This window comes from Podospora pseudopauciseta, assembly GCF_035222475.1.
Source record: "Podospora pseudopauciseta strain CBS 411.78 chromosome 5 map unlocalized CBS411.78m_5, whole genome shotgun sequence".
NCBI classification, from domain to species: domain Eukaryota; kingdom Fungi; phylum Ascomycota; class Sordariomycetes; order Sordariales; family Podosporaceae; genus Podospora; species Podospora pseudopauciseta.
In genome coordinates, this window is record NW_026946665.1 from 1,929,746 (window position 1) to 1,953,062 (window position 23,317).

At 49.6% G+C, this 23,317-nt stretch overlaps 5 protein-coding genes and 1 non-coding gene across 6 annotated transcripts; 4 read left to right on the top strand and 2 right to left on the bottom strand.

Annotated features, from left to right (window-relative positions):
• Window positions 1-2,675: 2,675 nt before the first annotated feature.
• QC763_0078480 (uncharacterized protein) lies at window positions 2,676-4,652 on the bottom strand. Its single transcript, XM_062906073.1, has 2 exons — window positions 3,165-4,652; window positions 2,676-3,108 (listed from the first exon to the last, which is right to left on the bottom strand). Exons 1-2 carry the CDS (start codon window positions 4,533-4,535, stop codon window positions 2,884-2,886), a joined length of 1,596 nt encoding a protein of 531 aa, XP_062765153.1. The 5' UTR covers window positions 4,536-4,652; the 3' UTR covers window positions 2,676-2,883.
• Window positions 4,653-8,952: 4,300 nt separating this feature from the next.
• Window positions 8,953-10,672, bottom strand: QC763_510440 (uncharacterized protein). Its single transcript, XM_062913631.1, has 2 exons — window positions 9,338-10,672; window positions 8,953-9,274 (listed from the first exon to the last, which is right to left on the bottom strand). Exons 1-2 carry the CDS (start codon window positions 10,588-10,590, stop codon window positions 9,247-9,249), a joined length of 1,281 nt encoding a protein of 426 aa, XP_062765154.1. The 5' UTR covers window positions 10,591-10,672; the 3' UTR covers window positions 8,953-9,246.
• A 931-nt stretch (window positions 10,673-11,603) lies between these two features.
• Window positions 11,604-13,592, top strand: QC763_510430 (uncharacterized protein; the record flags this gene model as incomplete). Its single annotated transcript, XM_062913630.1, has 1 exon — window positions 11,604-13,592. The coding sequence occupies exon 1, from the start codon at window positions 11,961-11,963 to the stop codon at window positions 13,590-13,592; it is 1,632 nt and encodes a 543-aa protein (XP_062765155.1). The 5' UTR covers window positions 11,604-11,960.
• On the top strand, window positions 11,715-11,801 carry QC763_0078510. The gene has a single exon. It is a non-coding gene; the product is annotated as a tRNA-Lys (tRNA).
• A 543-nt stretch (window positions 13,593-14,135) lies between the features above and the next one.
• On the top strand, window positions 14,136-15,577 carry QC763_510420 (uncharacterized protein). Its single transcript, XM_062913629.1, has 2 exons — window positions 14,136-14,971; window positions 15,026-15,577. The coding sequence occupies exons 1-2, from the start codon at window positions 14,165-14,167 to the stop codon at window positions 15,509-15,511; spliced, it is 1,293 nt and encodes a 430-aa protein (XP_062765156.1). The 5' UTR covers window positions 14,136-14,164; the 3' UTR covers window positions 15,512-15,577.
• Window positions 15,578-16,182: 605 nt separating this feature from the next.
• QC763_510410 (uncharacterized protein) lies at window positions 16,183-18,011 on the top strand. Its single transcript, XM_062913628.1, has 4 exons — window positions 16,183-16,796; window positions 16,851-17,327; window positions 17,397-17,588; window positions 17,651-18,011. Exons 1-4 carry the CDS (start codon window positions 16,434-16,436, stop codon window positions 17,804-17,806), a joined length of 1,188 nt encoding a protein of 395 aa, XP_062765157.1. The 5' UTR covers window positions 16,183-16,433; the 3' UTR covers window positions 17,807-18,011.
• Window positions 18,012-23,317: the final 5,306 nt, after the last annotated feature.

Here is a 23,317-nt window from a genome sequence, read left to right on the forward strand (position 1 = left end):
ATCAATGTTGGTTTGTGGTGTGATCAAGCATAGGGGGTATGGGTGTGGTAGTGGGTCCACAGATGATTCAGGGTTTCAGGGGTCATGTTTGGGTGTTTTCCCCAATTTTATGCTTGGTTTCGGTTTTCGTGAGTCTAGCCATGTGGAAGTTTTTCTTGCCCTCCTTGTTGTTCATTGCAGACACCGGGACCCATAAATGGGTTCACCACTGGATGTGGAGTTTTATTCATATCTTGTTCCCTTCAGTATCTTCGCTCCGCGTCACGTCAGAAGCTCTGCGCTGGTTCCTCAGGAGACATTAAGATGCAAGTTCCAATTTCAATTCCTCCTTCTGCCACTTCCCCTCAACCCTCAAGTTCTTTCAGATCCCTCACACTCCAAACCAGAGATGATACTGGTGGGGACAAGCCTCTCTCCAAGCTCATACCGACTTTTGCAGTTGATGTCTCTGGGAGTACCTACCCGAATGGAGCTCTAGTTGCAGAGAAGAACGCCATAATCAATATCTCCGACCTTCTTGAGGATCAAGGGTCATCCCCCATTCTCCCTTGAAACTATATTGCCCACCCTCCGTGTGATCGGAGGACCATCGGTACACTGAAGCACATGTATGGGACCAGACCGGCTGCCTTGTTTGAGGGCACAGAAAGTCTAAAGATACTACCGAATTCCCTGGTATGGTTCCTTATGACGGATGGAGAGATTGGAAGGGATGAGCTACAGAAATTCACCAACCACTTTCGCGAAAATGGTCCACGGTATTGCTGCAGTAGTCATTGTCTTTGGACACAGACACCGTCACTCGTCACCCTTCCATTGTAATGTCTCAGTCGGCATATCCGTTTATGGGATTGCGCCCCACGCCATCTTCTTGTTTCATGATATTCAGACCGGCATCGTCTGAGTCTTCGAGGCCAAGGGTTATTTTTCGAGAGTTATTCCTAATGAGCGGCGGGTCACTCGACTGTGTAAAGATACGAAATGGGAGGATCTGGTTGAAATCACGTATGATGACTTGGTCAAGGTCTCCATTCCCAAGCCAGAGTTACCAGACCGTCATGTCATCAAGCTTCGTGACGGCGAGACCATCAACATGGAGGATCATTACAGTCACTCGCTGCCATCTGACGAAATTTTTGATTTTCTTGGCTCCGCCACTGCCCTTGACGCCATAATTATTACTTCCGAGACCGCAGGGGAGGGAGAGAGGCTTTCTGAAGCGCTCCGAACAGCCCTGGCGAAGGGAGTAGATTCTGCCCAAGCCGGCATCAATCTGAGCTCTGTTTACCTCAGGACCATTTTCCAAGACGCATTCGATGCCAGCGGTGCTGATGCCCAGAAGCCCGATGCCCTGTGGCTTGCATTGAAGCAACATAAGTTCACCCAGACGATTGATATTGAATCCATGAAGGCACATTTACGACAGGAACACCGAGACACTCGAGTGCGTGTCAAGGCTTGTTCGACTTCTGCGCAATCCGTCACCTTTCTGGAAAAAATGTCACAAAAGGGAAAGTGGCAAGAAAAACAGAGACACTGGCATGCTGAGGCCGCTTCTCTGAGGCCTACCAAGTCCGATGACTTTGATGAGTGTTCAACTCCTTTTAGATATATCACATCGCCTCCCGAGAAAGGCGGAAAGTTAGCGAACGGGAAGTCGGCACGACGTGATCCATCCTCGCCGGCGACCGTCGGGAGGTCAGCATCATCCGTTACCTTGGATCATGAGTCAAATTCAGGTGACGGGGATAGCTACGTCCATGTAAGGATGTAAGCACTCCGTCTTGGATGAGAAATCCATTCTGTTGCGACCCAATTGGGACGACTTCCAGGTAGACGCGCAAGACCTTCACGACTGCTGCGTCTGTGGTGAGCAGAAATGTTTACAGATGTTTTTGCTTCGACCCCATAGAAGTTATGGTATGGATCACGAGCGTAGGGAGAGATTTGTGCCTTCCATTTTCCCCATCACTTGTTGCGATGGTTGTTTTGGCGTCTTGCACCAAACAGGCAAACTGCCGAACGGTGAGGATCCCCCTACCGAGGCTGTGCCAGACCTGACACAACTACCTGAAAGAAAATCAGCACGGAAGAGATGGCTGGCTCCTTTGGAAAACGTGATTGACTTCAACACCCTGCGGGCCATATGGGGTACGCATGATGGTATAACAACGTGGTTGGATTACCCCCTCGAGAACTTTATTCAGCTGATTCGACTTTGTTCACTCCACCCCGAGAACCAGGATCATGATAAACCTCAAATCCTGATCTGGGACAAGTTCTTGTACGAGCTAGCGGATAGACATTTGAAGCTATCTGCTGAGATCGGACATTATGAGAGCCTTCAGAGACTGAAAAACATCCTGCCCGATCCGTCTTCTCTTTCACACAAAAGTATCAGGGCTCTGCAAGACCTACAAGGAACATATTTGGTGCCCCAAGAAAGTCTCGATTTGTTTACGAGCTGTTTCAACGGGCATTGCAATTTCTTCGAGGCAGTAGCATCTGGCAGGTTTGACTGGGCACTACTAATTTTTCTGTTTTCGCTGGTGGAGGACTTGGAATCCATACAGGATTCGGACTCTTTCGACCTGCACGAATTTCTGTCTAGGATGAAGAACAGCATCGGGAGGCCGGAGCAAATAGCCTCCAAAGACGCCCAAGTGTTGATTCAGCTGACGAAAGATTTAAAGGATTAGATGCCTAATGGCATTCAATTGGTACACAGATTGAAGGCAGACGGCCACAGGAGGTTTTGTTGATGAATAGGCAGTTAGCTTTTGCCATAGCGTTCTTAGTATGCTCATAGAAAACGCAACTTAGGTACCTAGTACCTAGGTAAATACCAGCTGTTTGTATTGCTAGTATACTGTCTTCACTATTTTAATGCCATGGTACCTTACAACCTGATTCATTAGTTGTGGTCTTCCTGGCTTTGATGTAACAAGGCCACGAGTGTTGGACAACCGTGAAAAAGGCTTGCCACTTCCACTCCTGCTCCGGATTTACCTGTGAGATGTCATAGTCCCTGACCAGTGTGGCCGCAATCTTGCTCATTTCAAGTCTTGCAATATTTTGTCCGGGGCAAGAGTTGTAGCCATAACCCCACTGTACACATCAGTCAGTCAGTTTTTATAACAACATCACTAAAGGCTTTCACTCACAGGCATAAACCACTTGTCCAATTCTCCTGTATCCTCTGTCAACCACCTCTCTGGCTTGAACTCCCCGGCGTCCTTCCCCCATATCTCGTCCGACAAATGCATAACCCAAGAATTCACAGACAAAATCGACCCCTTCTCAAAGCGCCTCCCTCCGATCTCCAATCCCTCAGGTCCCACCACCCTAGGCAAGTTCATCGGCACAGGTGCAAACATCCTCAGCCCCTCCTTCAAACAAGCCTGCAGATAAACCAACCTCTTCGCCTGCCCCCAGCTAACCACCCTTTTCTCTCGTCCCCCTTCCTTCTCTTGCAGCTCGATCACCTCTTTCCTAGCCCTTTCCCAAGCCCCAGGAGTCCGTATCATGTAGTACACAAAACTCTGCAACGCGCAACTAACAGTCTCACTTGCCGCTCCCACCGTACTGACAGTAACAGCCTGTACATCCCTCCACTTTATCTTCTCAGGATGCTTTTCCATCGCCCTAAACCAATACTCCACACTATCAAACCTTGATTCGTCTCTCTTGTCCTGTAAACGGGCTTTCATCGCTTTGATGGCTGTATCAAAGAGATGTCCATACGGTAGAATATTAAGCCAGGTGATAAACGGGTTCCCCAATAACGCGACGTGGATGTGATAAAAAAACGCCATGGCAGACGCGTACATTGACAGCCAGTATCCATTCGCAATCGCATTACCGACATCAGTCCCTGTCTCGAGGAAACCGAATTGACTCGAAAAGAGGACCTCCCCCGCTACATCGAACGAAGTGAACGTAAAATACTTATCCAAACCCACCTCCCTCCCCGTCCTGGCAAAACCATCAAGATGGCCAAGAAGCAAAGAGATGACGTTGTCGAGCTGAGGCTCTGACCGCAGCACGTTGGTGAGGGCATACCCCGAAGCAAAAGCCTTGCTTTTCTCCATTTTCTTTTTTGGGTCGGTGATCGCCATGGGACTCTGGAAGCGATAGTCTGGAATGGCAGTCATGCGGTACCAGGGACCTTTCTTGAGCTGACTCCCGAGGATTTTCTTGATGGCTTCGGGATGGGAAACGGAGACTTCATTGTGGGCGAGGCGGACAAAGTGTCCGTGTTTGTTGTGGAGAGAGACGAGCTGAAGGTTTTGGTCACCTTTGAGGATGTGGTAGATGTGCCAGAGGCGGGAGATGGAGGCGAAGGGTGGGCCGGGGATGGAGGAGAGGGGGTGGAGGTGGCGGCGGTAGATGATGATGGAGGTGATGGTTGCTAAGAGTATCTGGATGGCCAGAGTCCAACTCATGGTCAGGCGTTTGTCTAGCAAGAGATCCATTTTCGTCTTAGGAGTAAAAGACATTAGGAAGTCCTGAGGGTTTTGCGAAGACAGGAGCATTTAAATGTCTCGATTCATGTCACAAATCTGGTTATCTCGCCAGTGATTAGGTTCCATCCCGCACAGCCCAAATGCCTTGCATACTGTTTCATCAGACCACGTTTGACAAATCAGAAGTGTTGATATGATTCGGAGAATCGGAGTCTGTGGGTCTCTCGGCAGTGCATGATCATCGCTGAACATGCCTCAAAGGAGAGGTAACAGCGGCACTATGGGAATAATGCTGACTGTGCACACCGACATACAACTCACATGTCAGCCGAATACTAGTAACGGACCAAATGCGGCGGGAAAGAAGACATTGATTCGAACCTCATCGAGACTGCCAGGGAGAGGTCATTATGACCAAGCAAGTTCAATGCAGAACCCGCTTACCCCGAGCCCCTGACTACCCTAGATCTGTGGTACAGAGCTATCAGTCTCTGCCGGAGACTCGTTCACCTTCCCCCATTTGTTTCCATCCTGCTTCTCCTTTAACCACTCATCCAATTTCCGGAATGCATACTCATCATGTTTCTTCTGCGAACGACGAAAAACCTCCTCATACTATCCCGGCGTTCCGCACGACTGTAATCTACGGCGCGCAGCCCCAAACCCATCGGGAGCGTTGAAGTCATCGAGGTGGTCAGGCGCGATTTTGAGCTTGACGTCGCGTGGGATTTGAGGGAAAATCACTTCGTCTCCGATTCGCTGCAGGAGCTGGGTGAACTCATCAAATGCGGGTCTCTCTTGGTTCTCGTGGTCATCCGTAATGTACACTTTCATCAGCGGTGACATGGTAGAACATGCAGGATTTTTCTATGCCAGTGACTGGATCTCAAAGGGACTCGATGATGGTGAGGTCGCGGTAGGATGTGATGGTGGGAATGGGATGCCCCTCATCCGCTGTTGCGGTGCCATTGTTGGGCTCCATGACTGTCTTGTCAATGGAAGACATGGTGGATTGATCTTCTTGAATGGAACGTTCAGTTTTGTGATGTGGGAAATAGAGTCCAGAGACAAACGGACAGTGCTGTTGATGACGAGAGACGAGGTTGGTGCCCAAAACATGCAGTCGCACAGCCAAATAATTATTGGCTGGCTAAATCCCACCGTAACCTATGCCAACAGCGCAGAGAAGCCTTTTCGTGTCCAAGTCAAGAGCGATATCACAGAATGGGGTCGACGTTGAAGACAGTCGACTGTATCTCCGAAGAGAATGCTACAATGAAGTATTCGCAAGCAATTCGACATCAACCCTCTCGTTTCCAACCCCTATATCGACGTTCACAACCTGAAATCTACACCACATTCATCAAAGCTCCATCATCTTATCCAAATACTAGCGCGTCTGTAAAAACCAGTCGTGAAGACCCCTTTCAGCAGGGGCCTCGGCCTCATATTCCAACGAGTGCTGAAGATTCGTCCTGTTTATCCCCACACCCTCCACATTGGCTGAGTGAATCAAGTCCTTAAGCAGCTCATCAAACTTTCTGTCCGACCTCTTATGGAAGCTCGTTACCTCCTTCTTCGACACAATAAGCACTCTCTAACAGCTCCGATAAGTCTAATAGCCTGGTTTAAAGCCTGGTCATGCACAAATCCAATTTGTTTATCCAATTGTACTCTAGCAAAGTCCAATTCCTTGATGGTTTCGGCAAAGTTTAGTCGGCGTGCGAAGGCATCCCAGAACTCGGCAAGTTGCATGGAATGGCTCCTCCTGCTGCTCCCAGAACCTCATCGCCTCTGCGTCCCACCGGGGATCATTCTCCACTTCCGCATACCTCTGGACAACCTCCACACACAATTCATCAAGCAGATGATCGTACTTTCCGACCGAGTCCTTTCCACGGCCGTACCTATTCTTTGGCCTCGGATTTCAAATCGTCACCGTCCTCATGCTCATGATCGCTGCTAAGAAACATGAACCTATCCCCTCGATCACAATACCATGATACCACCGACCACGTAGGAAACAGGTAAGCTTGTATGCCTCCTTTATCGCGTCAGGATCGTCCATCCCCATGGCGGCTCGGATGGGGCGGAGGAGTTCGAGAAATGCCGAGTTGAAGAGGCCCTTGTCGCGGATGAAGTAGTTGTACTCGTTAAGTACATAAGTTAAGTTAAGTAAAGCCCATTTTTGGTTAAGCCAAATTAAGCGTTCCTATTAGTTTAACTTGTAAATTCGGTAAGCTTTGCTATTTTTAACTTTTTATAAAAAGCCGTAATATAGTAGATATAATATTAAAGTTATTACTATTAGACTTATAGTTAAAGGTACTGCGACTAATTATTTGGCTTTACCTAAAGTAAGGATTTTATATTTTAATATGTTAAATTACACTAATTAGTTCTTTTTCAAATAGCTTGTATTATAGTTTTTTTTAAAATTATTCGAATTTGCTTTATCACTTACGTTTCTTTAGTAATACTCTACCGGTGGGTATACTGTAAAAGTATGTGAAAAAAATGATCAAAATTAAAAGAGGCTGTCGAGCAAGCATCCTACCTAAAAAAATGTGGGACCCATACCTTAGATATAGTGGGTGCTTGGCAAGCCAGTCAAATAACAAGCGACTAGCTTGTGCTTGCTCACAGCAGCTAACATACGTCCTTATCTAATCCTTATCAAAGCTTTATCAAATTTGGACCGTTTTATCTTTTCTTTCTTTTTGCGTATTATTTGGCCGTTATTACTTTTATTATTTGTATATAATTTTTAATTTTACTGTATTTTTGTTTATATTGCAAGCAAATTTATTGCTGAATTTAATATTATTAAGTTCTGTAGTAACTTTAATAACTATCGTTAATTAATATTTAAATGCCATTAGTAAATTAGAAGCAATATGTCACAACCCTGGTGCAGGACGGTTGTGGAGCCACGGGAATAGGGGCCAATCAGGAGAACGTATGGGGGAACCAATCACAGTGAAGGACGAGTGATCAGTGTGATCAGGGCACTGAGCAGACTAAGCAGAGGGAATCAGTGGCCTTGGGAGACTGGTCACGGCTTGGCACAAGGACTATATATACGGAGGAACTGGCTGGTGTAGATAGACAGTTCCGCAGTATGCAATACAAGTCACAATCGTTGGTATCAGACTGTTGTGATTGAGACAAGCCATTGTTGTACACTGTTTAGCTGTACCGAACCAGGATTATTCAGAAGTGCCTTCAACCAGTATCCCTTTCAGAGGTTCTGGATAGGGGTTCGTCATACAATACCTTTGATTAGAAAAACGATGTTTAGGTTTCATACAAGTTATAATATTAGCTGCGTAATGATGTATATTGAAATGCTGAGAAAACACAAAGAAGCAACTACAACACCACAAAATATACCCTCAACAGGTCCTTGAATGAACACACCTGCGTGACAGTGGCTCGCTCGCAGGCCGCTGTCACAGACCAACCATATTGCAAGGCAGAGTAGAGACTGCAGCAGGCCGTAGAGAACCAACCAAGTAAGATGCAACGACGGGTCGCTCACCTCTTAGCAGAGCTGAGCCGGCTCAGTAAGCTCAGCAACTGAGCGTGGTGAGCCAGGTACGGAGGTACCTGGAGGATTGAGGTATATACAAAGGAACTGGCTAGTGTAGATAGATAGTTCCGTAATATATAATAATTTTAAATTATAATCGTTTGTATCTAAACTATTATGATTAAAATAAGCTATTTATTGTATACTGTTTAGCTATACCGAACCCAGATTGTTCAGAACTGCCTTTAACTAGTATCCCTTTTAGAGGTTCTAGATAGGAGTTTGTCACAACCGCACTTCACGCAAGACAAAGAAAAGACACTCTGGGCTCGCAGGCCACATAATAAGCACCGTAATGGCCTGATAAGAGGGCCAGAATTGCCTGCACGCGTGCAAGGCTTGAAATGCGAAGAAAATAGAAGTCGATGTCCTGTCTAAAATAGAATGTCCAAAGCAGACCGCTTATATACATGACCTTTGAACCCCCGAATCCTCCGAGAGTCCCACTTCATCACCCTCTGATCGGGAAGACCTTAGGCCTGTAGCCGCACCCCAAGCCAGTAAGGGTATTAAGTAAGTAAAAAGTAAGTTTAGTTAAGTCAAGGTAAAGAAGACCCTAGACTTGTCTTGGCTTGACTTATTGCCTACCCTGGGATATCTATTCTCGAGATTGTCTTTTGGAGATGTGTTGATGGCGCGCGCGGTCGAGGTAAGTTTGAATCTTTGCGGTGTAGTCCTTCTTCTTTTTTTTTTTTTTTTTTTTTTTTTGCTGAGATTCATGGGCACGCTATTGAGGCAAGAGTTGGCAGATTCGTGAGGTGTTGAGAAAGTTGGCAGAAGAAGCAAGTACATCACATGAATGATTTCACTTGACCAACCAAATAGCGTCAACGGCGTTTGTGCTGATGATACCAGGGGCTTGATAGGATGCCCGATCTCAACCCCTCCCATTGCCGCGGTTTGCCACACAAACAGGTCTCTGTCAAGCGTTTATTCAGTAATATTATACCGTTGAACGATTGGGTTATGTACAAGTCACGCCGTTCCGGTCACAAATCTGATATGAAATCAAGGCATGCTTCAGTGTAACTTAAAATCCAAAGATACAACCAGAGATAGAAAAAGGAGCAAGATATTGTAGGCTGAGTTTGAAGCGTCGTGGTGATCTGGTAAGAACCTCGCCTCATTGATGTCTCCATATTTACTGCCTAAAGAAAACAAGAGAGGCCCAATCAGGGAAAGTCGCGGCTAGACAGGGCTATCGTTTTGCTGGGGCCTGTTTTCCAGTCAGCATACAATCTAAAGACTCTTAGCAATCTGCTCTTGTTGAAGAACTTACTTGGTTGCCTTTTCATTGGTTCGATCGACCTTGTACTCGAGTCTCTGCATGACTCCTGACTCGGGCTCGCTCACTCTATCGTCATTTCCCACAGGAGATGATATCTGCGTAGTGGTGGTGGCTGCTCCAGTCCATCCCTGCTTGGGCACCAGATTAGGGACCGAAGTGTCGCCAGTCTCCACCTCCAGCTCAGGCCTCACTCGAGATGCCGTGTGGATTATGTTCGAGGTTGTCCCAGTAGCTCCGCTGGTAGTTTTAGTGAAGTCGGTGTCTTTTGTGAACAAGATTGGGTCAGGTCGAGTCGGTGGTCTTCCGCCCCTCGCCATGCGTCGTCGGACACGCTCAATCATGCTTGCCGTCGGAGCTGGCTTTTCTGCTTGCCGGGGCTTGGAGCGGACAAAAAGTTGAGGGAAAGAGGAAAGACAGGCGATCAACAAATTGATATAGGCTTCCACCGACCACCAGAAGATGAAGGCTACAGGGTCGATAGCGCCCTGATTGAAGCGAGTCGTGTAAAGGATGGAGACGCGTACGATGCCCACAAATACGGTGATGATGGTGAGAGAAAACAAGCCAATCAACGCTGCCTTCTTCTTCCGCCGGATTTTGAGATTCCAGACCATACTGACAGGAATGACCAGAATCATGAAATCAGTTATGATGCTGAAGGCTGTGAGAATGGTCGAGATGATGAGGGATTCAGTGACGAACCAACCGCTATTGCAGTGGTCATTTTGATATATAAAGTCGTTCATGTAACACTTGTACTGAATAATAGTCATGGAGAGGATGAAGACGATTGCGCAAGCGACTACGCAGCTCCACCAGTATATTCGCTGTCGCCTCGTTTCGGAATTACCGTAGAGTCGCTTGAAGAAGAGCAGGAGGGCGAGCTTGACAATGAAGATGCAGACGAAGACGAGCAGCTGCATGGCCAGCATGCAATCCATCCACTGTCTGATATCCTTGAGCGGAGGCGGGAGTGGCTGCTTCCCAGATCCCCACCAAACGATGGCATACATATTCCACCACTGTGTTGCCCACACCACCGAGTTTACAAAGATTATAAGCCAAGCAAAAATAACCAGGATGTCGTCCCAGAAGAGCTTGCGGAACGTCCTCCATCTTGTCACGAGCCGGACGCTCAGGGTGATCAAGTTGACTCCCGTCAGAGTCCAGACGACGCCGTGGAAGGCCTGCCAGGGGATGAGAGCCTCTCCATAGCCACCCTTGGATACAGCGGCTTCAGACATGGTGACTAGACGGCGAGATTGAGACGGTGATACGGAATGGCGTGGTGCAAGATCCTGAACAGGTTCAGGGCATGGCGCCTGTTCTTTTTGCTCCACAGAAGCATCGTCTTGGCTATAAAGCAGGGGATCCGTCACAAAGAAGCGACACTGGAAATGCCACCCCAAGTTCTAGATGCTCACCTTCGGGGATAGCAAGCTTCCATCGGTGGGGTAGGCCTGAAACAAAGAGACTCGTCAGCAGCTCATCAATCTCACTGGTCCGGAAAGGCAAGACCGACCAATCCCGTGCAAGATCATTGCAGCTGACTGTCATTAAAGTGTCAAAGGTCTTTGTCCATGGTGAAGATCGGTCAGCAAGCTTCTGGACGCAAGCAAGACACAACAACGACGTCTCCTCACGAGGACGAAAGCCAAGCAGCAGCATCGTTCTGCAAACCGCCATACTCTTGTCTACAAAGTATACGTGGCTTGAGAACCAGCCTCGCTAGACTACAGGTAGCTGAATGAAACATATGTTGTGATATTCCGAGGAATATTCAACAACAACAGAACTATAAGAGGCTATTGCAAACCGGAAAGTTTTCAGATATGATCAAGCTCCGTACATAGCTGCAGCGGCAAGGGAGCGGGAACTACTCCGACGTGGTGGCAAAGGCACGCTATTCTTTGTTAAAGGCCGGGCGGGACATTGTCCGATCACAACTACCCCGCCTAACCGAAGCTATTGAAGCTGTTCAACAACGGGACTTTATCGCCATGCCGAGGGAACACAACAACCTGAACCCCTCCCTGGACGGCTCAGATGCATCGGTTTTTACACCACATGGAAACAACTTGCCGGGTCGCCTAGCGTTAACGAGCGCGAAGAGGGGCAGGTTGATCTGCCGTAGCATTGCCAGTGATTGGCGCGCTTGCAAGAGGTGAATGAATTCCCACGACTGGCGGAGAAATATTCTAGGGCTCGCAAGTGCCCAAAAAAACCAAAGGGCATAAGACCACGGAGAATTTGAATGGCAATGTCAACTAATATCTTTGAGTGTCTCTCAGGGACTACCTTGCGGAGTCGTCTGGTCCGGCTTACATGAGTGCTAAATGCGCGGCAGTGCACTAACAATTACCTAGCCGCCCGGCTAGCTCAATCGGTAGAGCGTGAGACTCTTATGGAGTACTCCCAAATCTCAAGGTTGTGGGTTCGACCCCCACGTCGGGCTCAATTCCCGTCAATGACGATCTTTTTTCTTTTTTTCCACTCTGTATCCTCCGTCCTGTTTTTGGGGTTGTTCCATCTTGGAGATACTTAAACACCCCCTGAACCATCCATCAAGAACCAAGATGTCTCGTCCACCACCACGGCCCTCCAAACCATCACAATGTTCCTCCACACGCTCATCACCACCCTCCTCCTCCTCCTCCTTCCCCGTCAAGCCCTCTCCCAAACAACCCTCACCAACCCCGTCATCTGGCAAGACCACCCCGACCTCGACGTCTTCCGCATCGGCCACACATTCTACTACTCCTCCTCCACCTTTGCGTACTCCCCCGGCGCCCCCCTGCTCCGCTCCTTTGACCTCGCCAACTGGGAAGCAGTCACCCACTCAGTCCCCTACCTCAACTTTTCCCCCGCCAACGCCTACAATTTGACCTCGGGCTCAAGAGCCTACGTAAAAGGCATTTGGGCCAGCACCCTCCGCTATCGCCCCTCAACCGACACCTTCTACTGGCTCGGCTGCATCGACGGATCCAAAACCCACATCTGGACCAGCCCGGGCGGCAACGCGCGCCAAAACGGGGGGGAGGTTCCCCCCCAAGCATGGAACTGGTCCCCCCGGCCGGTGATTAGCAACTGCTACTACGACGCGGGGCTGTTTTTTGATGACAATGACGACTCGCAAGTTTACGTCGCTTATGGAAACACCCAGATTAGGATGGCGCAGTTAGTGGTGGACCAGAATGGGGATTTGAAAGAGGTGAGGAATCAGGTTGTTTATACTAGTGGTGATATGACGCTGGAAGGGGCGAGGTTGTATAAGCGGAACGGGGAGTACTATGTTTGGGTTACCAGACCGGCGGATGCGCAGTTTGTACTTAGGGGCAAGAGTCCGTGGGGGCCGTTCGAGAGACGGGTGTTGGTTGATAGGATTGGGGGGCCTTTGTCGAGTGCGGGGTTTGCGCATCAGGGGGGGATTGTGGATACGGAGGATGGGAGGTGGTTTTATTTGGGGTTTTTGGATGCTTATCCCGGAGGGAGGATTCCTGTAGCCGCGCCGTTGACGTGGGGGGGTGATGGGTGGCCGATTGTGGTTAGGGATGGGGGGAATGGATGGGGGAGGACGTATCCTTTGCCTGTGAACACGACTAGAAAGGTGAATGTGTTGGGGCCGAGGGTTGATGAGTTTAAGGGGGGGAAGTTGGGCCCGGAGTGGGAATGGAATCATAATCCTGATAATGGGAAGTGGTCGTTGAGTGATGGGCTGGTTTTGAAGACGGCGACGGTGACGGGGGATTTGTTTGCCGCGAGGAACACTCTTACACATCGGATTGTTGGGCCGAAGTCGAGGGGTACTTTTAGGATTGATGTTGGAGCTATGAGGGATGGCGATCGAGCTGGCGCTGTGCTCTTCCGGGACAAGGCTGCCTACATTGGCATTCACAAGACCGGAAACACTGCGTCGATCGTCATGGTTGACAACTTGAACTTGGTTGAGGGTTCATGGACAACAAGTTCTACCGGTCGAGTGGCGGCGACTGGGCCGTCTGTCACCGGAGAGATCTGGCTCCGAATTCAAGCCGATATCACGCCCGCCTTCGGGACGAACACTGGACGACAAGTCATCTTCTCTTACAGCACCGATGGCAGGACTTTCACGAATCTTGGACCCGCCTTCGCCATGAGCAACTCTTGGCGATACTTTACTGGATATAGATATGGCGTTTTCAACTTTGCGACCAAGGCACTGGGAGGCGAGGTGAAGGTCAAGAGTTTTGCGATGGAGATGGTGTAACTCTATGTCCAGCAGTGATGGAACACCATGGTGTTATTGTTTAAGAGAAGTGCAAGGCTTGGCATAGTTACAATCGAATCGAAGAACTCTCATGGTGGCTCCACCAAGCAATCACAAAGAATATTCCAGAACCGTGCTAGTGGGCCACCTTTTTTCTTCTGGAAGATAGCAAAACCGGTCTTACAAAGCAAGACTGGAGTCGAAGAATGGGGAAAACTCTTCATTTTCTAGATGTCGATAATGGTGGGTCTGTTTTTGTCGGCGAAACCTTTTCCCAATTGCCCGTGTAGCTCGATGCTGACAACAACATCAGCGATATGGCATTGAGTTAAAATTTGTACCTAAGCAAAAGCAATTAGAAAGCATTGTCAGGGATGGGCGTTATTCATGAGGTGTGATGTGAGCATTGGCGACATCAAAAAAACATGGGCAGACCACTCTCTGCTGACTGTTTGCCATTATGCATGCACTCTAACAACCCAGACATTAACTTTAGAGCTTACTCATCATGCTGATGACCAACAACACTCTGGGGCTCGACCGGGGATTCTCCCAAGAGAAAATGTCTCCACATGGCATCGTGGTATCGTAGCTATGACGTTGCATATCTGCGGGACCCGGACGACAACCGACCAAATTGTGACCCCAGAGGAGGTAGGAGCTTGTTTTGCTTGAACAGATATAAAAGCCCTCTGGCTCGTCTCGACCTAGAACCTGTTCATCTATTTTACTCTCTCATTCTCAATTCATACCCCACAACCCCCTTTCACCCCCTATCACGTCTCCAATCTCAGCTTTCACACGATTCATCACCAGTCATCACAATGTCCATCCCAAAGACCCAGAAGCAGTGGCTCATCACCGGAGCCGACAAGGGCCTCGACGGCCTCGTCTACCAAGACGCTCCCGTCCCCACCCCCGGCGACCATGAGGTCCTCGTCCACCTTCGCGGCGCCTCACTCAACTACCGCGATCTCATCATCCCCAGGGGAATGTATCCCTTCCCGCTCAACCTCCCAGTAGTAGCCTGCTCCGACGGCGCCGGCGAGGTTGTCGCTGTTGGGTCCAAGGTCACAAAGTGGAAAAAGGGCGACAAGGTCCTCACCCTCTTTAACCAGGGCCATCAGAGAGGTGATATGGACATTGCGGCCAGCAAGACCGGTCTTGGCGGCTGCTTCGACGGCACCTTGAGGCAGTATGGTACTTTTGCCGAGACTGGTGTCGCCAAGATGCCCAGCAACTTGAACTACGTCGAGTCTGCTTCGCTTGTCTGTGCTGGTCTTACGAGCTGGAACGCTCTTTATGGTCTGAAGCCGTTGAAGAAGGGCCAGTGGGTTGTCACCCAGGGTACTGGTGGTGTTAGTTTGTTTGCTCTGCAGGTAAGAATTTCTCTTTCAACAAATGAAACATGGGGGCGTGCTAACAGAAAACAGTTTGCCAAGGCTGCTGGCGCGCATGTCATCGCGACGACATCTACCGCCGAGAAGGCCGAGATGCTTAAGAAGTTGGGCGCCGACCACGTCATTAACTACAGGGAAGATGTCAACTGGGGTGAGACTGCCCGTAAGTTGACCCCCGGTGGTGAGGGTGTTGAGCATGTTATTGAGGTTGGCGGTGCCGACACTTTCACCCAGAGCTTGAGCGCTGTTAAGATGGAGGGTGTCATCTCCGTCATTGGATTCCTCGGCGGCGCGGCTCCCAAGGACAACATTCTCGAGACCCTTTCTCGTGTCTGCACTGTCCGTGGTGTATACGTCGGCTCTCGCGAGCAGCTTGAGGCCATGTGTGCCGAGATTGAGAAGCATGACATCCACCCTGTCATGGACAAGACAGTCTTTACTCTTGAAAAGGCGAAGGAGGCTTATGAGTACATGTGGGCCAAGAAGCACACTGGCAAGATTCCCATCACGATTGAGTAACGGGGTCAAAAGGGGGATTTGTGCAACATTGTATATAAGAACCTAATGATGAGATCTGCTTAACGATGAGAACTGTCACAGTCATTATCACCCGTGTGTATAGTGGGACCGACCGGGCCAGTCACGCAGGATGTGCCGACCCGAGCTTGAGCGTCCGATGCCGTGGTAAATTGGACTCTAGGGGTAACCCAGGCCCCATTTTCCTTGATGTTACCTGCCGAGCTTGACTGAGCGCCGGCCGCGCTTGTTCTGACTGGCGCCAGCTTATGCAAGGTGTCAACCGAGTGTTGACGAATCAGCATATAAGACTGACAGAACAGCAAATGCAACATTAGATAAGCGGGCCAAAAAGCACCAGTTCCATGGAGATAAACCTCATGAACTCTACATTTGTCCTACCACCCCGCTCCTGAGGCGTGGTCTAGAAACAATAGGCACTGTCGTGACACCCACCATCAGAACTGAAATGCCGGCTAAGAGCTCAATCCCACGTTGTGGCTGCCAAGAGACCCTGCCAATGCTGCTGACTGCAGATGTACCGTAGAAATTAATCCCGGTATCAGCATTGGCTGCCGGGTAGCGAGTGAGCAGGTCCTATCGGATGGACTCCTCATAGGGCCGACAGTACGAATTGCCACACGGAGTGCCCATTATCATACACACTATCGAGTTGGAGATGGCTGGGCGGCAAGACCCTCGCAGAACCGAACCTCTCAGTGGCACCCAACCAACGTGGAGGCATCATGAAGAACTTGCATGTGCTTACATGGACTATTGGATGGTGCCAAAGATGCGCGGGCCAACATCCCGGCAGGAGAAAAAGTTGAGATTGTGGCAAGCATAAATAACACAAGCTCCTCGCGGGAATTGTTCAGACAGAGCTTCCACGGCACCTCGTCCCCAATCTTCACACACAGCCATCATGAAGCTCCTCACAGGCTACCTTCTCCTCCAAACTGCCGGCCTAGCCACGGCCCTGCACCCCAAGCTCGAGGACTTCAAGCAAAAAGCAATCGACTCCGGCGTCGCCCTCAAAGCCCTCAATGGTATCGCCCTCGCCAAAGCCCTCACCAAATTCAGCGGCACATGCACCCCCTCCAAAGTGAAATACCGCCGCGAATGGCGCACCATCTCCAAGTCCGACCGCAGAAAGTTCATCGCCGCGGTCAAGTGCATCATGGCAAAACCCAGCACGCTCCCTCCGGGGGAAGTCCCCGGCGCCAAGTCATTATACGATGATATCGTCTGGGCCCATGCGCGAAGAAGCGGTCTCGTTCACAACAGCGTTCGCTGCCCTTCTCCTCCGCCCCCCTTTTTCCCACTTTACTGATCCTCACAGGGAACCTTCCTCCTCTTCCACCGCTACTACCTCCACACCTACGAAACGGAACTCTCCGCCTGCGGCTGGACCGCAGGGCTCCCCTACTGGGAATGGGGCCTCGACATAACCGGGCCCCATCTCTCCCCCGTCTTTGACGGTTCCGACACATCGTTAGGTGGTGACGGCGAGTTCATCCCTAACCGCCCCCCTTTTTCAATCCCTTGGATCGACCCCCTCACACCGGAAATCATCATCCCACCCGGGACGGGAGGTGGATGCGTCAAGACCGGTCCGTTTGTCCATCATAAAGTCAGACTTGGGCCGTTCAACATGACGGAGACGTTCCCTGTCGAGCCGGAGGATGGGAGGGGGGACAATGAGAGGTGTTTGATTAGGGATTTGAACAAGGGGGGGATTGAGAGGTGGGCGAGTTTTAGGAATAGTACTGAGTTGATTTTGGGGAGTGGGGATATCTTTGAGTTTCACGTCAATGCTGTGAGTGCTTCTGACTGGATTGAAAGGTAACAGGAAGGGGGAGTGCTGCTGACATGCCGAGTGGTATAGGAAGGGGATCCGAGATGGGTACCGACCAAGCCGATGGGTGTTCATGGTGGTGGGCATTCGTCGATTGGCGGGGTGGGCGGGCATGCTGCTGATCCGGTGATTTCGCCGTATGATCCTGCTTTTTGGTTGACGCATGGACAGTTGGATAGGGTTTATTGGATTTGGCAGATGTTGGATTTGGAGAGTCGGAGTGTGAGTTCTGCTGAGCGGAGTCGTTTGTTGTGTGATATGAAAGCTGACTTGGCTTCGCACAGGACGTCTTTGGGACTGGCACGTGGCTCAACATCCCGCCTAGTCCTAATGTTACTGTGGAAGACAGCATCGATGTGTTGCCTCATCAGCCGCCGAGGAAGTTGAAGGAGTTGATGAGTACGGTTGCGGGAAGCCCGTTCTGTTTTGTCTATGTGTAAGTGAGACGAGGATGATGGTGTTTATCATTTACAAGCAGTTAAGGACTGGCATATTTGCTGCACCTCAGGAGATGTCGTAGCAAGACAGTTAGGAAGTGTTGGGCAATTGTGTTGGCTTCGTAGAGAAACACCGCGATCCCACTGTGACTACATATCAGTCAGATTCATACATGTTCAATTCGGCTTAGTGCCACTCTATCATCCACTCCGTTTTCGTCCTTTTTGTTTTTTGCCTGTGCACGATCGCCGTCTATTTGTCCCCGTTTGCAAGGCGCGTTCTTGACAAATCAAAACACGACGCAACTGGTCGTGACTTCATCGGCATCATGCCCCCCCTACTCCCGAAAGCGCAAAGCCTCTCTCAATGACGATAACTCAGCATTAGCAGTAGCAAGCGAGTAGCCTCACCCACAAGCCCGGCGGGGCACCCATCAGAGGACGAGGACAACCGACAGCTGGTCGCTACATCACAAGTCACCCAAAGCGACAATCCACCGTTTGCCTCACCAAAGCACGGCCCGGGCGGTCCTGATGCTGTTCTTGGCCTCGAAAAAAAATGGAACCTTTCGCGCGACGAAATCCCGAGCAACCTGGCAGACGCCATGGGTATGGCTACCTTCTATTCACTCTCTTTCCAGGAGCTCGGTGAGAAGGAGCTTGCAAAAAGGATCACGATATTGAATGTGAGTAGTAGCATGCTGTATCTCCCTTGCTTGATAAACCGCCAATTTGCTCATCGATCACTAATGACATCGCATGGATATACTGGCGCCAAAACCTCGACTCATGATGCTTCTTCGCCAACATATTGGGTCGTTGTCCCTTGCCAACCAATTCAGATTGCGCATCCATGCTGCAGCAGCACCTCTCTATGAAGGGGTGTCTTCAACAGCTGGTATATACAATTCGACTCTGACCCAAGGGCTAGAGAAGTTTACTTCCCTTGTGCAGACTCTTTCTGAGCTTCGAGGAGGAGCATGTTTACAAAGAAAGCTACGAGTTTGCAATGGTTCTGAAGGGTTACTGATGGTGTCCCGGGAAGAAGCGGTGGAAACTGACCGATTGTCTGGTGGCTCGGACTGGGCCGTCCGTTGGTTTGATCAGGTACTGGGAGGGATTATCGGTCGTTAGAGACAATTTGGGACCCTGCTGGGATGTGAAAGGCGACTTGGACAAAATGACTGCGGAATGGCGAGCACGACAGGTCTCCTGTTTGGGGGAACACACCTCAGAATCGTGGTTAGACGAATCACGGCGACTGTTGGGGATCATGTGTGGAGTTTTTCCAAGGCTAGAGAGCTCTCCGGAGTCAGGCCGCTCGCGCTATAACTGAGATTGTATGTGGGCAATGGCTTGACAGCTTCGAATGGCTGATGTAAAGATCCTGGTTCTGAGGTGGCGTTAGAATCTGCAGAGCGTCGCATCACTTTCTCTTGTTTCCCATTGCTGCTCATCGATACTTAGGGTAATGCCCCCCTAGAGTTTCTCAATTCTTAACTTTGAAGCCCGTGGTGGACCCGTTCGGCCTGTACAACAACCACACCCTGAAACACGCCACGTGGCGATTCATCCCTGGGATCCGTGAAATATCCGAGGCTAGTGACAAAAGTTGCCTATCGACCAGCACAATAGAAAACTATGATTATTTTCCAGCAAGTCTCATCCGACGGAGGATGGAAGCTGGACATCACCTTCGTGACTGGAAGGTCCATGAGTGCTACTCTATTTTGCTGGAACGATCAAAGGAACGGGAGGTTCGGTGTGATGAGGCGTGTTATGCTGAGCCGTTGTCGTTGCGATGACTTGGGAGTAAGAAATGAGGCTGAGTAAGCTACCACGTTGGGTAATGTGGAACTTGGAGATCCCAGTTGTATTAGTACATTGATTAATGTCTGTCTGAAGAAGAAAAGCCTACCCTAGAGAGCGTAAGAAAGGCAGCTTATATAGACCGAGAGCACCCCTAAAAAGACCGTATCCTTCCAAGAGCTTCAAAGGCCTTCCGTAAGCTCTCTTGAGCTTTATAATACTCTATGAGAGCCAGAAAATTGCGTCAAAGCCAGATAAAAGAGCGTAGACCTCTTTCTCCGTCTGAGGCTATATTGGTATACCCGTAAGCCACGCTGCTCTTGCGAGCCTGCAGGAGCCAAGGCGGGCCAAGCCATACGCCACACCTTCACAGGTAATCTTCCATGTTAGCTCAAGAATAAAAGTTGAGTTTGCTGCGAGTTGTATGACAGTGGATGGGATATATTCTGTGAGCGTCCTGCCAAGACCATGACCTCTTCCAGCTCTCATGTGCCGCCAACCTGCTTAGCATCCAGCTGACCAACAACCAGCCAAAGCCCTCAACCCAACAACACATATCTCAACCGGACGTCATTTGACACGGTTCAAAGGAACACGACAGTAAAATAAAATGGTGAGAGGGCCACTTGTTGCTTTGGACAACCCCGGTCACGCGTCTTGTGGAACACACATGCACCGACGACGATTAGAACGCCCCCTGCATTCTTGATGGCCCTTCTCGCCGAAAACACAAAACCCAATGACGACAGCCCCTCCCAGCCGATGGATATGTCAGATTCGACGAAGAAGAAACGCGAACCCCGGTCCAGTCCCGAGGATTACCTCGCCAAAGGTATACCGTCAAAGCCATCTTATCAGATCCTATCAGACTAACCTGTTGACCTTTCAGAACCTGCTCAGTCTTTCAAAGCCCTCACATACTCTGCTCTAGTACGGGGTCTGCAGCAATTGCAGCTCAGCGGATCATGTCTCAAATTAGCAGCGAGGAGAAGCCCGTGGAGGAGGAGGTAGCTGTTAGTGTTGAGGATGATGTTAGTGTTGAGGATGATGTTAGTGTTGAGGATGATGGCCGCTGTCCCGAGTCCATCAGAAAGTAAGACCATATTCTTGATGAGTTGTGTGCCGAAGTTATCAAAAAGTGTGCAGACTCGGAGACTCCGAGTCAGGAAAACGGCGGCCTAAAGTACCGGCAAGCGGCGTAGGACTTCCGTGAGTGGCAAGAGGACAGTGAGGATATGGGGATTACGGATTGGCTTCCTGAAAGCAAGGCGTTGGACTTGCTTGCAGATCCACCCCCGAATAGCTGGGGGGGCACTCACCTTGGTGGAAATGGGATTTGTCACGCTGAAGCCAAAGAAAGAAAATGAGGATTTGGTGGCTGATCTGAACTGAGTTGGGCTTGAGTCAACTTTTTTGTTGGCAGGTGATTGAATTGAACATGGTATCGGGCGGAACACACACCAAGAGAAAGCTTAATACATGATGAGATGTGCTCGCATTTTCCCTCCGCGCTGCCCTCTTCTCCTTTTCTGTTCAGCCAGCTACATTCACTGATCGATCAGCAAGACTAAGTCCGCCTCAGGCTACCTCCAGACATGGATCTAGACAGGCTGGCACCGAAGAACACTCCAGTTTCAAGGACCGCGGCAGCTGGTCCGGCTCAGAAAAGACGAAGCGGTTCAAAGATTTTTGGCAAGACAAAAACGAACCGAGGGACATGAAAGACTTGATGAAGAAAATGCTCTCCTAAAAGCTCAACTTGCTCAGGTTATTGGCCTTGTTGACCAGCAGTTTGTTGCAGCGAGTACGCACGACCAAACTTCATGTTTGACTCTCCTTGACCATTTTGAACTGACGGAGTGTATCAGATGCACCCTCTTCCCTTCAAGACCTCTTCGTATCCCGCCCCAGCCCTCGAACTTTAGCCAAATCACTGCTCAAAAGCATGGCCATCGTCGCGTCACCACTTTAAACCAAAATGTTTTGGCCTAAAAAGACCGAAATTTCCAACGATGACCTGTGCTTCGCCATGTCGAAGTTCATAGAACCAATCCGAAAGATTGCCGATATTGATCATGCGAACTCTCTCAAGCAGGCTTACATGCTTGCTTTGGAGCTCCGGGCTTGGTGTTTCAACGAGGCCTCCGTCTGTCATGATTTCTATGGCTCTGCCGACAGAGATGTTCAGCTTGACGAGTTGATAACCGAGTTGATTGGGAAAAGAAAGGAAGCCAGACATCGCTGGCGGTGGAAAGCTGAGCTGGAAAGGCTCGAGGAAGAAGCCAAGATGCGGGCTGATAAGGGAACAGAGCGGTGGTTGTTGCAATACGCCAGGCGCTGAAAGGGCTTGTGGACCAGGTTGGTCCTCGTGATGAAGATTTCATGCCAGCGAAAAAACGTAGAAAACTACGATTACACGCATAGCGGTGTCAGTAACGACGACATAGCCCAAAGAAACCGCGTGGTTCGTCGAGCCCATTCGAGAGATTTCCGAAATTGATCACAAAGACGCCCTTGCTGGGGTGTATGGCTTGCTTTTTGAAGCGAAGCAATGATGGTATACTGAGGAAGGAGAGAACGAGGATGGTGATACCTCTTAACGTGGCGGTCTTCATTGCGGTCTTCATTGCGGTCTTCATTGCGAGTGTTGTGTATCAACACCATGAAGACAAGGGTGGACAAGCTCGAAAAGACTTGCGCAATAGAAACAATGACTAGCAGGATAGAATGGAGAAACGTTCCAAGCTCGTCTAGACACCCGCCAGCAGCGGCTAAAGTATCTTGAGGAAAACACACGAGACTAAGCATTACTTAACTGAAATATAAAACTTACGGGGCAATCAAGGTACCTATCTAAGTCGAAGCAACTGGCTCATACATAGACCTCACCGTCAACAAACATTGCAGATCCCATTTCTATATTTTCTAGGCAAAGGGGTAATCATTCCCCCACCCACGGCCAACAACATTCCTTTCTCGTTCAACAGTCTAAGCTTTTCCGCATCATTTAATGCATACCAACGATGGGGAGAAGCCAATACTATCAGCCCTGGTCGCCAGTGCCCACCCTCAGTCTTTCCTCTAGTTTATGGACCAATTCTCCATACGAAAGGACCTCCAAACCAAAAGTTGGCAGCCAGACGGCTCAGGAGGAAGACTGCGGAAGAATGGATGCACTACAACTACGTCCGAAACGTCCCCTCGTCCATTCGTCGCTTCGTTGGAAAGAGGTAGCACTTTCGTTTGATCTCCCAGATTCATGATATTTTCGGATCTTTTATCATTAAGAACAACCTATTCTGTGGTAAGTTTCTGTGCACCTACATTAGGTAGACTTCGTACGGCTTATGTTGATGGCATCCCTCGACAGCTAACCTTGCCTTTCTCAGACCTTCCGCCGCACATTCAGGTTATAATTCGGCCCGAGTGGCGGTCCAGACCCAGTAGGCGCCAGAGGACCTTAACAGACATACGGGATGTGAAATCTATAAAACGGCTCACGGTCCGGTTCATTACTGAGCAACCCACAAAGGTCAAAGGCTAGGCGTAACCTGTTTCTTGCGTTCGAGATTTACACGATTATTGACCCGTCATTTCAGACCTCCCTCCAGCTCTTAGATCCATAGTACAAACACCAGGAACGGTCGCCCAAGGCCATATTTAATGAGCTAAAAAAGCGTATCGACGATTCCTACTTTAAATATT

Bases quoted from the DNA above. Each gene is read 5' to 3' on its own strand.
- QC763_0078480 (XM_062906073.1), bottom strand. From the start codon at position 4,535: ATGCTCCTGTCTTCGCAAAACCCTCAGGACTTCCTAATGTCTTTTACT. The intron at 3,109-3,164 runs GTGAGTGAAAGC...TGATGTGTACAG, and splicing joins TGGACAAGTGGTTTATGCCT to TGGGGTTATGGCTACAACTC.
- QC763_510440 (XM_062913631.1), bottom strand. From the start codon at position 10,590: ATGTCTGAAGCCGCTGTATCCAAGGGTGGCTATGGAGAGGCTCTCATC. The intron at 9,275-9,337 runs GTAAGTTCTTCA...ACTGGAAAACAG, and splicing joins ACCAATGAAAAGGCAACCAA to GCCCCAGCAAAACGATAGCC.
- QC763_510420 (XM_062913629.1), top strand. From the start codon at position 14,165: ATGGCATCGTGGTATCGTAGCTATGACGTTGCATATCTGCGGGACCCG. The intron at 14,972-15,025 runs GTAAGAATTTCT...AACAGAAAACAG, and splicing joins TTAGTTTGTTTGCTCTGCAG to TTTGCCAAGGCTGCTGGCGC.
- QC763_510410 (XM_062913628.1), top strand. From the start codon at position 16,434: ATGAAGCTCCTCACAGGCTACCTTCTCCTCCAAACTGCCGGCCTAGCC. The intron at 17,328-17,396 runs GTGAGTGCTTCT...CGAGTGGTATAG, and splicing joins TTGAGTTTCACGTCAATGCT to GAAGGGGATCCGAGATGGGT. The intron at 17,589-17,650 runs GTGAGTTCTGCT...GGCTTCGCACAG, and splicing joins TGGATTTGGAGAGTCGGAGT to GACGTCTTTGGGACTGGCAC.